This window comes from Henckelia pumila, chromosome 4 (genome assembly GCF_033568475.1).
Source record: "Henckelia pumila isolate YLH828 chromosome 4, ASM3356847v2, whole genome shotgun sequence".
In the NCBI taxonomy this organism is placed as follows: Eukaryota; Viridiplantae; Streptophyta; class Magnoliopsida; order Lamiales; family Gesneriaceae; genus Henckelia; species Henckelia pumila.
Window position 1 is genome coordinate 24,456,568 of NC_133123.1, and position 15,407 is coordinate 24,471,974.

Consider the following 15,407-nt stretch of genomic DNA (forward strand, 5'->3'; position numbering starts at 1 on the left):
TATCTCCCTTTTTTGGCCAGAAATGCTAACTTGACGCCTACAATCAGCCAACAAAGTGCTGTAAAATGCAAAATATTCATGTTTTTGAGCAATCTTTTCCTCAGCACGAGTCATCAACAGCTGGAGAGTAGTCACCGAAAATTCCAAAGGGGATGGAGTAGGAACATTTTCTTCAGTATTGTCACCCGTGTTGGCAACTCTGGGTACAACATCAGGAACAACAACGGGATTAGGAGCAAAAGTCTAGGGAAAATCAAGAACTCGATTCCCCTTAAGTAGTCAGTCTAGCTGCAATCCTTAGAATCTCGGGTTGATTAGATAAATCTTCAGTAATATTTCGAATGAACCCTTGAGATTCCAATATCCCATAAATCAAAGATGGGAAAGGCAGCTTTGTAGATTTTAAGCCTCCATCAGCAAACTGGAGCAAGGTTCGAAATACTAGCTTGCCAAAATTGAAAGGACTTTCGGTCCTAATGACGTAAAGAATGAACATCTGTGGCCTTGTTACCACGGTAGAATTTGAAGAAGGAGTCCAATTTCAAACAGTAGTATTGTGAAGCACGGAGTAAAAATAAGTAAGCTTGGCTGCCGAAAAATGATCGAAAAATTTCTTGACCATTCCATCAATAAGAATAGTAATCACTTCATTAATGTCCGGATGGTGTCCTTCTTCCACATCGGGGGTTGAGTAGAGTTAGTTGATCAGGGCTGGAGTAAACTCAAACAGCCTGACCCGAAGGTACACCAATCTATGCTTTGCAAACTCTGAATCTTCAATGCTTGAAGTGAAATTTGCATAAAACTTCAAAACTGCCCTCTTGAAGTTTGACGCACCAGGACTTCACAGAAATTCACCCATGATAGTACTACACTCGTGCCCATGTATGTTTAACCCAACATTGTATTAATTTTTGACTAATATTTTATTTAAAAAATAAAAATACAAATAATTGAATTTGAATGTATGAATCATTATATTGTAATTGTAGGACAAGGGACTGCGGTTTATCTTAAACTAGCCCTTTAATTAATTTGAATGTGAATCATTATATTGCATACATTTTGACATCATTTCAATTCCATTAATTTAAAGATTAAATGTCCCTTTAACATCTATATTCTGACACACATGAAATAGTAAAATTAATTATACATAACATAGGTCACATGCCATTCATCTAGATATAAAATGAATAACATAACTAATTAAGATAGGAAATAACTCTTGGGAAAAGTACACTTTTGATCATATAATTTGCACATTTTCCATTTTTGATCATGTTAAAAGTCAGTTTGCAATTTTAGTCTTGTAACTTGCACTTATTTTTCATTTTTGGTCCTATTAACATTGAATTCGCATTTTTAGTCCTGTAACTTTTATGATTTTTCACTTTAAGTCATGTTAACATTGAATTTATAATTTTATAGTCCGGTAACTTGCATTTCTTTTCATTTTTAGTCCCTTTTACATTGAATTTTTATTTTTTTAATCTTGTAACTTCCTTATATTTTTATTATTTTTTATATTAGCAATGAATTTATATTTTTAATTTAATAAATTTCATATTTTTTTATATTTTTATTCATAATATATTATTATTCACATATTTTAAAACTTTTAGAATTTAAATGAATCAACAAAAATTCAACTAAAATTTATTCGAAATTTTTTTACACTAAATATCATCTTATAAAATACATAATATAAATAAAACTATTAATTTAATATGAATCATTTTTTCGGTTTAGTTTTTGATTTCATATTATATATCAAAACTAAACCCAAAAAATTTCGTATTTTTTTATATTTTTATTCATAATATATTATTATTCACGTATTTTAAAATTTTTAGAATTTAAATGAATCAACAAAAATTCAACTAAAACGTAATCGAAATTTTTTTACATAAATATCATCTTATAAAATGCATAATATAAATAAAACTATTAATCTTAAATGAATCATTTTTTTTGTTTAGTTTTCGATTTCATATTATATATCAAAACTAAACCCAAAAAAACATGATTAACATTAGATTAATAGTTTTATTTATATTATGTATTTTATAAAATGATATTTATAAGTGTAAAAGTTTTTTGAATAATTTTAGTTGAATTTTTTTTATTTAATTTATTTAAATTTTAAAAGTTTTAAAATATTTAAATAATAATATATTATGATTAAAAATATAAAAAGTATGAAATTTATTGAATTAAAAATATAAATTCATCGATAATATAACTAAAAATAAAAATATATGAAAGTTACAATATTAAAAAAATAAAAATTCAATGTAAAAGAGACTAAAAATGAGAAAAAATGCAAGTTACCAGACTAAAATTGTAAATTCAATGTTAACAGGACTTAAAGTGGAAAAATCATGAAAGTTACGGGATTAAAAATGCGAATTCAATGTTAATAGGACCAAAAATGAAAAAAAAAATACAAGTTACAAGACTAAAGTTGAAAATTTATTTTTAACAAGACCAAAAATGAAAAATGTGCAAATTATAGGACCAAAAGTGTATTTTTCCCATAACTCTTACAAGATAACATCTTCAGTTTTATTTTATATTACACGTGCAGTTTCATATCTTGCACTCAAACACAATAAGCATAATTGTTTAAAGGTTCAAACATAAGTGATATATAGAGTATATTTGAAAATAGAGAGGCCGGTTTCGTTCAACACATACGTGCTCGACTCAACAATACCTCGCGCCAATCGAAAATCTCCAGTACCTCCAACAACGGATAACTCTTGTGCATTCTTCATCAAAGTCCTTCTTCCTTGTACGGAGATCGTACTTCCATTATACAAGCCCACATTGAAGATGAAAGTGTAGCTCAGATATACTGCTAGTTCGTTCAGGTCGGAAAAACCGACCAACCCTTGTCTGCGTCCTATTGCGGTTGAGTTAGGATCAGGTCCAGTAGTTAATAGGTTATCCACCATGATTAACTGACCAAACCTAGTCGGTGAAGTCGCGGTGATATTTGATCTAGCTATCTCATAAGATGTTTGACCACCATCACCTGCTAAAACATCTTGATCGTAAAACTCAATGATAGCATATTTTGGTATACGGAGTAGCTTTATTTTTTGAAACCATGTATTGACCGGTTCGAAGCCTTGGCATGATACAACCATTGCATGAAAATAAATAAAAAGGAAGAAAGTTGTAACAAGCCTAAACTTTGCCATAGCTCTCCTCTGCTTACGTTACAGATGATAAAATAAAATATATATCATGTTATATATGTGAGTTTTATTGGGGAATGTAGGATATATATAGGCTACGCGCGGGATATATTAGTCATTTTGGTTAAGTTGATTAAAATATCATGAAAACATACATTTCAATGATGAGAATTGTGTTGGGGAAACAACATATTGATTTTTAAATAAATTATGCGAATTTTTTTTAATATTTCAAAGTGAATGATCCTCTAGGTACGGTGTGTGGTTCAGCCCGGGCTATATGTTATAAGAAATTAAATTATATATTTAAAAAATTGATTGGTATTAAAATTTTTTCATATCTAATTTCTTTGCGGTGTGTATATATCATATATATATATATATATGTTGATCAAAATTTGTAGAAGACAACTCATACAACTAGAAAATATAATTTGAAATCAATTATATATAATTATTTAAAATGATAGTATATATATGTAAATTGTTATCATGTGACTTGAATTGCACATGATGGTTAGTTTCATTGCAATAGTATTATACTTAAAAAATCAAACAAGTTTTCTGACAATAATTTTCTCTTCGATCGTTTACGTACCCTATGGTAATTATGTGGATCCGTTTCGTCCTCGTAAATACTTTGATTAAGATTGGATTTTGTGCAGAATTTTAAATTAATTTATACACTAAAAAAGTATTGAAAAGGAAATATTTTTTTGGTCGATCATCGGAATATTCAATTCTTATCAATAAACGCCCATGATTAGGTGGTTGGTAAAATATAGGGGAAATGACATATATCACCCCTGTGAAATCTCGAGTTTGCTGATAATTTCGTATGAAAGTTTTTTGAGCTAGTGGTCCCCCGTGATTCTAGATCTGTAGCATACACCCCTTCTGGTTAAAAAATGACGAAAATGTCATTTGACTTTTTTGAACTCTTTAATTTATCATATTTTATTGAAAATTTAAATGAAAACATCAATGCATTAACTTATATTTTCAATTAAGTTTATTTATAAAATCACTTTAATTAATTTAAATATTAAATTGTATTTAAAAAATAATTAAATTTATTACATAATTTAATTTAATAATAAAATTTACTATTAAAAAATATTTCATGTATAACAAATATTAATAAAAAATAATTATATATAATTTTCATAGTTGTTTAACTAAGATTTTATTATTTTATTCAATTAAATATAGAATTATAAAAAAAATTAGTTTAACTATTTATTTAAGTAGGGATTTTCGTCATTTTTTTCTTGAAATAGTGTGTATGCTACAGATCTAGAATCACATGGGGCTATTAACTTAAAAAATTTTCATAGGGGGTTATTAGCAAACCCGAGATTTTACAAGGGTGATATATGTAATTTCTCATAAAATATATTTTAGCATCACAATCGTTGAATTTTTCTTGTAGAACGCACAAAACTTGCAAATTAAGTTTGTTTGATTTGTTTGACACTTTTTTCTATTAAGTTGCTCCCACTTAAAATTTCTCTCCAAAAGCATGAAATCGCGAATTTTTTGGTCCCATCAGCTTTAGCAACCATCTTATCAGACCAAAATTGAACGTTGGTGGTAGATTCATTAAATAGCTAAAATTCAAAAGTTAATGTAGCAAGGACAAACATTAAAAAATGAGTATATAACAAAAGACAAATTATTGTACCACATAAATTATTTTCCTGTATAAAAATATGTTTTTCTTCCATAATCGCAAGTCGCAACTAAGATTTTTGTGATTTAACCATATCTCAGCTTGTCCGTTTCTTTTAGGTAATCTTCTTTCATTCTTAAACTCCAAACACCATCAAATCACCATTTAGGCTCTTTTTCTTTTCTTTTCTTTTCGTTCGGTGTTGCGTCCATATGCCGAACTCATTGGAATTCATATCTGCTTCCACCATTTTAACTCGATTTCATAACATCAACCTATACGCAATCAAAATTCATGATTTAATTTGAAACTAAAAAATCAATTTAAAAGATAAAATTGATTTCACCAGCTTCATATTTTTGCAGTGAATATAACTTTGATATTCACATAATACATTAGTGCTCCAACAATTAAAATCATGCATATATGATTAAAAGTCAGTTTGGTTACATAAGTATTTTATTTTAAAAAGTGATTTTTTAAGTTGGTTTTTAAAAGAACTTTTTAAAGTACGTAAAAGCTGTAATAAATTTGTGTTTGGATAAATAGATTGAAAGCATTTTTTAAGTTGAGTAATAAAAAGAACATTTGAAAAACTATAAATATGAGTTTTTAAAAAATCACTTATTTTGGTTTAATTAATAAGTACTTTTAAAAGTACTTCAAATCTATCCAAACACATTTGAAACAATAAAAAAACTTTATATATATATATATAAAACTTTTTATCTTAATTCAGAAGTTAAAATGCTAACAGAAGAACAATTTCTGTTAAGAAATGAACTTGCGTCTAACTCAATCTCAAAAGTTAGCTCCAAAAGGAAGGATTGTATTTGTCTATATATTAAGCGCCCAGGATATTTACCAAACCGATTTGGGATACAACTAACAAACCAACAAGTTAACCCTACTCATAGTAACGAGTGTAGGGATCGTTGTCACGAGTAGGTATGGATTTAATTGTGCTAAATATAATATAAATATAACAAAATAACATAAGAGAGTTTTTAAATATTTGTGCTAGATAAAGTATAGAGATCAGACAATTACAGATTTGATATTTATCAGCAATAGATTACACAAGTAAAACTAGTTGACCAATCTAGCCATCAAACGAATTATCAATAAACAAAAAAAAAGGTAAAAACTCTTGTAAAGCGGTATCACGGGTTTATTTTTGAGACGGATATCTTATTATCCATGAAAAAATATTATTTTTTATGCTAAAAATATTAACTTTTATTGTGAATATATATGGATATGATTGACTCATCTCACAGATAAAGATAAGAACGCCTCACAAGAGACCTACTCAATAAATAATTGATACTCGATTCATAAATCAATCAAAATATGCAAACATCAAATCTCACAAGTCAATAAATTAAATTGTCAACGTTTTATCTTTCTCAACCAACAATTAAAGTTTGGCCACGCAAGGTCGTTTATAAAATATAAACCAAACTAGAGAATTTTAGTATAAAAACATATGAAAAGCAAAGGACAAGTAAAAGAATGAAAAACTAGTCCTAAAATATGTATATATACAAAAGTTAATTAAGTCTCAGCTCAAGTCACGTAAGTGCCTAAGATCAAGAAATTAAATATTTTTCCTTCTTGAATGCTATTATTTTTTCCCTCTTGGGTTCTTATGTTACTTGTCCGTTACATTCAGCTAATCTTCTTTCCGTTTTAAACTCCATACACGGCTCACGTCCATGTTAACCATCAATAAAATCATGTTAAAAACTATAAAATCAATTTAAACAATTAAAATTCATCTAACCACTATTATAAATTAACTCAAATAAATATAATAAAATATTATCTCATTATTAACTCTTAAAATAAAAATTATTAAAATTATCGAAAATTAAAATATGTAGGATTGACAACATATATAGAGGGCAAATATAACACCCTAGAATTTCGAAGTGACCACCTAGATCACATGAAAATTATTTTGTTAAATTAAAATGATTTATTTTATTCATGATAAGTAAATTTATCTTAAATGGTTATTTTATGATTTAAAGTTTTAAGCTGGGATTTTAATGTTTTATTTGCGACGGAGTTTTGATGAATTTCAGGAGATGAATTCGGGGTGATTTCCGAAGAAAGATACCCGAGCATGGAAAAAAAAATCTACACTTATTTTATGAAAATTACGGACGTTACAAATATATCGCAAAAAAATAAACATACATACTGAAATTTAGTTTTCTCGTAAGTTTAATTTGAATGTACCAAAATTTATTTATGTAATCAGTTGTCTTTGATCCGTTTGTGCATTGTAGATCTCGTGTCTAGGAAAAGGGACCTTCTTTTATGTACCATTAAAACCAATTCTGACTACTCGGAGGGTAAAAACCATTAAACCAAAATAGGTCAAAATTAATTAAAAGACGAATTTGGCTATCCACTCTGCGTGTGTGCATGTATGTATATAAATGAAAATATGAAATATGTGTTTAGTTAATTTATAGATATTTTAAAATTATAACTGCTAGCTAGTTTTCTATTTGTTACCTCATGAGTAGGCCCGTCACGTGCTTGAGCCCCAATGAAGACCCATAACCAAAGGATATATAGAGTTGGTCCATGAGAGAAATGTGGAAGAAGGTGTATGTTGACTCCGAAGGGTGAGGGAGAGCCCCATCTAGTTGGACCCTAGTAATGAGGTGTCTAAGGTAAGTCAAAAGCTTGTGAAAATTTGGAATGAAGATGTGAAAGAGTATATGGAGAGTTCAGAAGAAGGAGGTGGAGGAGAGGCTCACCTATGGTGGGCGACCCCTAGGGTGGGTGACCCCTAAGGCGGGCGACCCCCAGGAGGGACGAGCCCTAGGGTGGTAAGCTTGGTTTTGTGTTTTGGTTTTCTTTGGAGGGTGAGCCCTAAGGAAGTGGGCCGTGAACTACACACTCGTGGTCCCCTACTTTACCTCCTATAAATACGGGTTTGATCTCTCCATTTGAATTTAATTCACTTTCATTTTGAGGGGCGCCTAAGCTTCTCTTTCTCTTATTCATTCACGTCTCTGACTTGAGCGTCGGAGGGGCTACGCCAAGATACCCTCCTGGCCCCTTCTAACATTATTTGCTTGATTTCAGGTTCATCTCTAGACTTAAAGCTTTGGACTTGAGTGAGATCGAAACCCTCAAATTTTAGTGAGTATCGCTATTCATATAGTCAATACTAAAGTAAATTTTAGTTAAGCGTATTCTTTTCTCGTTTTTACATTTCTTTATGAAAAAATATGTTTTAATATATTTAATTTTTATTTGTCGGATATGTACGTATTCCAATCTCGCAATATGCATGTTCCATATAATTTTTTTTTCTTATGGTTCCATATTTCTCATTCTTATTCAATCTTATTTGGATGCAAATATTTAAATATAATCCGACTCCTTTTGACAATTTTAATTTACATGCAATCATTAGATATAATCTGCATCAAGGGTGGAGGCGCATATTAAGTGACAACAATGTGCTCGACGATGGTGTCGCTATCAATTTCCAGCGATGACTATTATAGTTTCGTTCTTTTGACTTGTGGTCTATGCGTTATTTTTTTAAAGTTTTCTGTTTAAGTGTGAGACATATAAAAAGAATAATAATTGAGATACTTTATGTTCGAGGACCACAATATATTTTATTTTTAAATTTTAATTTAATTCAGAAGTATATTTTTTAGGGTAAATTGCATATATCACCCCTGTGAAATCGCGTGTTTGCTGATAATCCCCTATGAAAATTTTTTGAGCTAGAAGCCCCTTATGATTTTAAATATGTAGCATACACCCCCTTCTGGCTAAAAAATGACTAAAATGCCCTTAATGTTATATTATAATTTAATATTAAAATATATTTGGTGTATGACAAATATTATGATAAAATAATTATATATAATTTTAATAGCTATTTAAATAAAATTTGATTATTTTACTCAATTAAATATAGAATTATAAAACAAAATTAATTTAATTATTTATTTAAGCAAGGGTATTTTTGTCAATTTTTAACTGAAAAATGTGTGTATGCTACAAATCTAGAATCACAGGGGGTTATTAGCTTAAAAAAATTTCATAGGGAGTTATTAGCAAACTCGGGATTTCACAGGGGTGATATATGCAATTTTCCCTATTTTTTAACTAATTTTTTAGACATTTTTCAATGCGAAAAAAGTTATTTAAAATAAAATTTTTGTTTAATATGAAATACCCACGGTAACGTCAATACATGCATGGGAAAAAATTTCAATTTAATAAAGGCTTAATAATATATAGATATTAAAATTTTCTCAATCATTAAAAGTGACCCACATAAAAAAATATTAATAATGTGTCAATTAATCCATGAGCCCAAAACAAATAAAGGAAAAATTGCATATATCACCCTTGTGAAATCCCGTGTTAGCTAATAACCCCTGTGAAAATTTTTTAAGCTAATAACTCCCTGTGATTCTAGATTTATAGCATACACACCCCTTCAGGCTAAAAAATGACGAAAATGCCCTTAACTTTTATGTACTATTTAATTTATCATTTATTTTATGTAGGGGTATTTTCGTCATTTTTTAACTGAAAAGGGTGTCTATGCTACAAATCTAGAATTACAGGGGGTTATTAGCTTAAAAAATTTTCACAGGGGGTTATTAGCTAACACGGGATTTTACAAAGGTGATATATGCAATTTCCCCACAAATAAATAAAAAATTTTATTAAAAAATTGAAATTTGCTCAATCATTAAAATGACCCACTTAAAAAACATTAAGGGTAAAAATCCCGGCTCGGTCCTAAATATTTGGACACATTATCGATTCAGTCCTAAATCTTTTTACGTTTCCGGTTTCATCCCAAATGTTTCTCAAAAGTTTTCAGTTCAGTCCTAAATGTTTTTAATTTTCCGATTTCATCCCAAATATTTTCCAAAAATTTTCGGTTCAGTCGTAAATTTTTTTACGTTCCCGGTTTTGTCCCAAATGTTTCTTAAAAGTTTTCGGTTTGATCATTCCATCTACTCGTGAATTAAAACTAACATAATGCATCACGTGTCATTCACACGTTGTAAAAGCTCGATAACCCCATATTGAAATCTCTAACTTTCGTTTTACTTGTTTCATTGTTTTATTTCTTTCTCAAAGAAGTCGAAAAATCCTTGGTTAAAGACGGCCTTTGGCCTTCCATCAAGCACCATGTTGGTTATTGGTGGTCCCTCGGAGATAACATTCAAGGACTGCGAGATGAAATTCGTTATTTGGAGAGGGACAAACACGATATGGATCAAAGGCTTGAAGAGGCTCAGATTCGTGCGGAGAGAGCTATGAATGTTGTCGTTGATTGGTCAAATGAAGGAACTCTGAAGCTCGAGGAGGCCACGGGGATCTTGCGAGGGTACGATAATATTAAGGTTTGGAGTAAAATCGTGCGGTACTCGGTGGACAAGAATGCCAAGAGGACTGCACAAGGCATTGAAAAACTCCAAAAAGATCGGAATTACATCGTTTATATTTGTCCCGCCCCTCCACCATCCATAGTGTCCATCTATGACAAACAATCTATAGAGTTTGAATCCAGAAGACAGGTCGAGAAAGAAATCATGGGAGTCTTTGAATGATGACCATGTCCATGTGATAGACATTTGCGGTGTAGGAGGAGCCAGAAAGACAACCATGGCTTAAAGAATTGTGAACAAAGTGAGAAACAAAACTATGGAACAAGTTAAACGAAATTCAGAGATTTCAATCTGGGGTTTTGGGGCTTTTACAACGTATGAATGTCATGTGATGTATTCTGTTAGTTTTAAAGTACGAGTAGATGGAAGGATGAAACCGAAAACTTTTGGAAAATATTTGGGACGAAAACGAAAATGTAAACACATTTACGACCGAACTAGGAATGTGTCCATACATTTAGGATATATTGAACCATAATTTTCCCCAAATATTAATGATGTGTCAATTAATATATGAATTCAAGACAAATAAATAAAAAAAATGTATTAAAAATTGAAATTTGTACAGGGAGATTCGAACCGTGGTCTCCTATTGCCTAGGAGAAATTAACATGCCATTTAGACTTAAAGCCTAACCATTAATCATAGACAGTTGATTAAATATATAAACATGTTTGATTAAAAATTAATATATAATACTCAAGATTTTTAAATTTTCGGAGGGCCATCCTCATGTAGATGTGCCTTGTCTGTGCATCAAACGTGAAAAATAATTTAACTATTTGTTGATATTTTTTTAATATAATTTTTTTTTCGGTCCTGTATATTTATCTCTTTGCGATTTTGATCTTTTTTATTGTTAGATTAGAGTTTGGTCCTCTATCTTCTTTTTTTTTGGAGAGTTGCTCCTCTGTCTTTGTGTGTGTGTGCCTTTTAGTCATTTATCTAAAGTAGCGCTGATGTGGGATAGTCCATGTTATAGTATCACATAAGCCTTCCTGATTAAAAAAACTAGAATTGTCATGCGAGACTAAAACTAAAATTTGAAAATATAAAAGAGCAAAAATCATAATAATATTATTCTAAATTTATCAGTAGATATTAAATAAATGATAAGAAATAACATATGTAAAATACAAAATTAAAAAAATAAATAAAAACTATTCCGGCTTCTGCATGGGTACTGTAAGGAAATTGGGGTTGCACATAACCAGTTTGAGGTGCTGTCACAAAGTGTTGGCAACACCTAAAAAAACACTTTGAATTATGCAGCAGAAAATAATTAAAACGTGAATAAAATAAACTAGCAACCACTAAAATAGACTCAAGAATAATTAAACAATAGTATAAAATACTCTTGCAGTGTCTCGGGGGAAAACTTTCACTAGAAAATGATCAAAGAGTTTTACAAACCCTAAAACTAGCTATTATTGTAAAAAATTATTTTCTCAAAACATGTGAGAAAATAAATAATAAAACAAACAAACAAACTCCTAAAAATTCTATGCAAGATAGAATAAATAAACGAAGCAAGGAGTTGGTCCTAGATGCCAAAACACGATGAGAGCTACAACACTTTCGATCACCAATCTTCAAGTGCTCTCCAAATCTTCAAGGCAAATAGGTAGAACACGACCTTAAACAAGCTTCATAAATTCTTCAGAATTCTCTCAATATTTACGTGTATGAAGCTCTTAGCAAAACTCTCTCTCGGTCGTCTCTCTTCTCTAAGACTTCACGTCTAATAAATAAGCATGAAGAATCCTTTCTTGTAGATGTTTTCTTGTAGACGTAGAATTCTAGATATTGTCCCTTTTTTATCAACTCAAATCTACAAAGCTAAGGAATAAAATCATTAGAGATGAGATAATAAATATTATAATACGATTAATCATATCTCAAATCTAAATAACTAAGCAAATAAACGATTTAAAACTTGTTGTCAAAGAAAGACAAAAGATCATAATTAATCTTTTTAAATTAGAAAAAATTTAAGAAATAAATACTCCTTTCAGGTACTAGAATAGATTTTTAAGTTGAAGATGACCTGAGAATATAAAAGCTCTTGTAATCACCACCAAAATCAAATATACGTAATTTATGAGTATATTCAAAGACAGTGTCACCTCATGTATCGTTGCGTTCATGATCAGTGCTCGTTTTTCCGAGATTGTACTCCCTAGAAGAGTAAGTTAAAGCTCAAGTAATATGCATGCAATTTCGTTCAAGTTCGCGAAACCATCGAACCCTTGACTGCAGCCTACTACTGTTGAATTAATATCGGGTCCGATAGTTAACTGATCATAATATCTTGTGTGAGTATTATATATTGCCCGATTTAGGACAATCTTAAATGCAAAATACAATGTCGCCTCTGCTTTGATTTTTAGTTATCGGCTTGATTTTTAAGTGATCACAAAACGTTGGATAAATTTTAGTCTGCGCTAGCTTAAACATCCAAAAGAAAGTAAGTAAATAATAAACATATTATTTAATATATATTTCTGCTTTTAGGTTTTTTCTCAATCTTCCTATATATAAACGTTCTGCCTCTTTTGTCCATGTAAATCAAGTCTCGTTTTGTTTAGTGAAAATGGTCATACAAGAGATCTCGATTTGACCAATCTTCCCCATGCATAATGAGATTGAAAAATGGATTTATAAAATTGCCAAATTTTTTTTTTTTAAAAAAAAAGCAATCTAAAAATTAAGATGGCATTTATTACCATTTGATTGGATCTTATATTGTATATATACATTATGACATCTTTTGATAATTCCATTTGAAAGATTAAATGATCTAGTTACATCTTATATATTCTAGATGACATCTCATGAAATAGTAAAAATTATACATAACAAAATTAAATATGGGAAAAATAATTTTTTTGGTCCATAACTTGTTCATTTTTTGGTTTTAGTCCATTAATTTTTCAAATTTATGTTTGGGTAAACTAACTAATTTTAGTTTTCGGGTATTTTGGTCCAACTGCAGATGATGTGGCACCGGAAAATGCTGATGTGACATCGAAAAATGATGATGTGGCACCGAAAAATGCTGACATGTTTAGCTGTCACGTCAGCATTGGACCAAAATCACTAAAAATTAAAAGTTAGTATACCAAAACCAAATTTTGAAAAGTTAATGGACCAAAATTAAACCAAAAAATGGACAACTTATTGGACCAAAAATAGCATTTCTTCCAGAAATTTATATATAGATCACATCACATGTCATTCATCTAAGGGTGCGTTTGGTACCATAGATTAGGTAAGTTTGTAGGTATTTTTTCAGGTTAATCAATTGTTTGGTTACATTTTTATTAACACAACTCAATCTCTTATAGGATTGATAAAGGGGTATTCAATGGTTTAAATAAACCCTTCAACCCCCCTCATATAATTTATCCTTTTCTTTATCTCTGCCATTAATTCCAAGAATACCCTTTTCCATATCTAAACCTTTCTCTGGGCTTCTTGGTCATGAAAAGAAAAGGGCTTTTGTGTTAATCGGTGGGGAAGGAAATTAAAAATATTTTTTTAAATTGAGGGTATTTTTGTCCGTAAATAATTAACAACAGATTTATCCCACTTTATAAACATTACACCAAACTCAATATCTTTTATCACACCATTTAAAAAATCATCTCTATCCAACAACTAATCATTCCAGTTATTAATCATTCAATTATCTCATCACTCCTATCAAACGTAGCCTAAATATGTGATGAATAACTAATTAAGATAATAAATATATCTTACTAGAGAACGTGCATCGATCTTAAGTTTTATTTTATTATTATACACGTGCAGTTCATATATATCTTGCACTTAAGTAGTACAACCAACGTAACATATATAATTATTACCGGCCGCGGGTTCAAACATAAGTGATATATAAAGTGTATTTGAAAATAGAGTCTCCGGTTAAGTTCAACGCGTACGTGCTCAACACAGCAATGCCCCGTGCCAATCGAAAATCTCCGGTACCACCAACAATAGATAACTCTTGTTGATTCTTCTGCACAGGCCTTCTTCCCATTACAGATATGGTACTTCCATTATACAAGCTGCCCCCATTGAAGATGAAGTTGAAGCTAAAATATAATGCCTTCTCGTTCAAGTCAGAAAAACCGACCAACCCTTGCCTGCGTCCTATCGCGGGCGAATTAGGATCAGGTTTAGTGGTTACTAGGTTATCCACCATGGCTAACTCGCCAAAAAGAGTTGGTGAAGTCGAAGTGATGTTAGATCGAGCTATCTCATAAGACGTTTCGCCATTACCCGCTAGAACATCTTGATCGTAAAGCTCGATGATAGCATATTTTGGTATAGGGAGTAGCTTTATTCTCTGAAACCATGTATCGATCGGTTCCACGCCTTGGCATAATAGAACCATTGCATGAAAATAAGTAAAAAGGACCAAAGTTATACAAAGCCTCAACTTTGCCATACCTCTCCTCTACTTACGTACGTTAATTATGATAAAATTAAATATATATCATGTTATGTGAGTTTTATTGGGGAATGTAAGATATATCATATATATAGGCTACCCGAAGGATATACTGTACATTTTGGTTAGTCAATTAAATATGAAATCATCATACATTGCATTTGCAAAAAAAAATGCAAAAAAAAAAAAAAATTAAAATCAATTATATATATATATATATATATATATATAATATTATTTAAAATGATTGTATATGCAAATCCGTTATTATGTGACGTGAATTGCACATGGTTAGTTTCGTTGCAATATTATTTTTATTATTTTACTTAAAAAATAAAACAAATTTTTTTTTAAAAAAATAAATAAATAAAACAAGTTTTCTGACAATAATTTGCACTTCAGTTGTTACAATGCATATATAATAATAGACGTTTGGACTTCTTCTATATTGTTAGAAAAATCGTAAATACTTTGATTAAGAGGGGAGTTTGTGCCGAAAACATCGAACACACTATTATAATTAATATAATGTTAGAAAATATTTCAAAAATGATAACGAGTTTTTTTTTTATAATCATTTTAAAAAAAAAAAAATTCTTTCTAAACACGGCCTAATT

At 30.0% G+C, this 15,407-nt stretch overlaps 1 protein-coding gene across 1 annotated transcript; it reads right to left on the minus strand.

Moving 5' to 3' along the window:
• Window positions 1-14,214: 14,214 nt before the first annotated feature.
• Window positions 14,215-14,733, minus strand: LOC140860696 (dirigent protein 22-like). Its single transcript, XM_073263703.1, has one exon. The coding sequence runs from the start codon at window positions 14,731-14,733 to the stop codon at window positions 14,215-14,217; it is 519 nt and encodes a 172-aa protein (XP_073119804.1).
• Window positions 14,734-15,407: the final 674 nt, after the last annotated feature.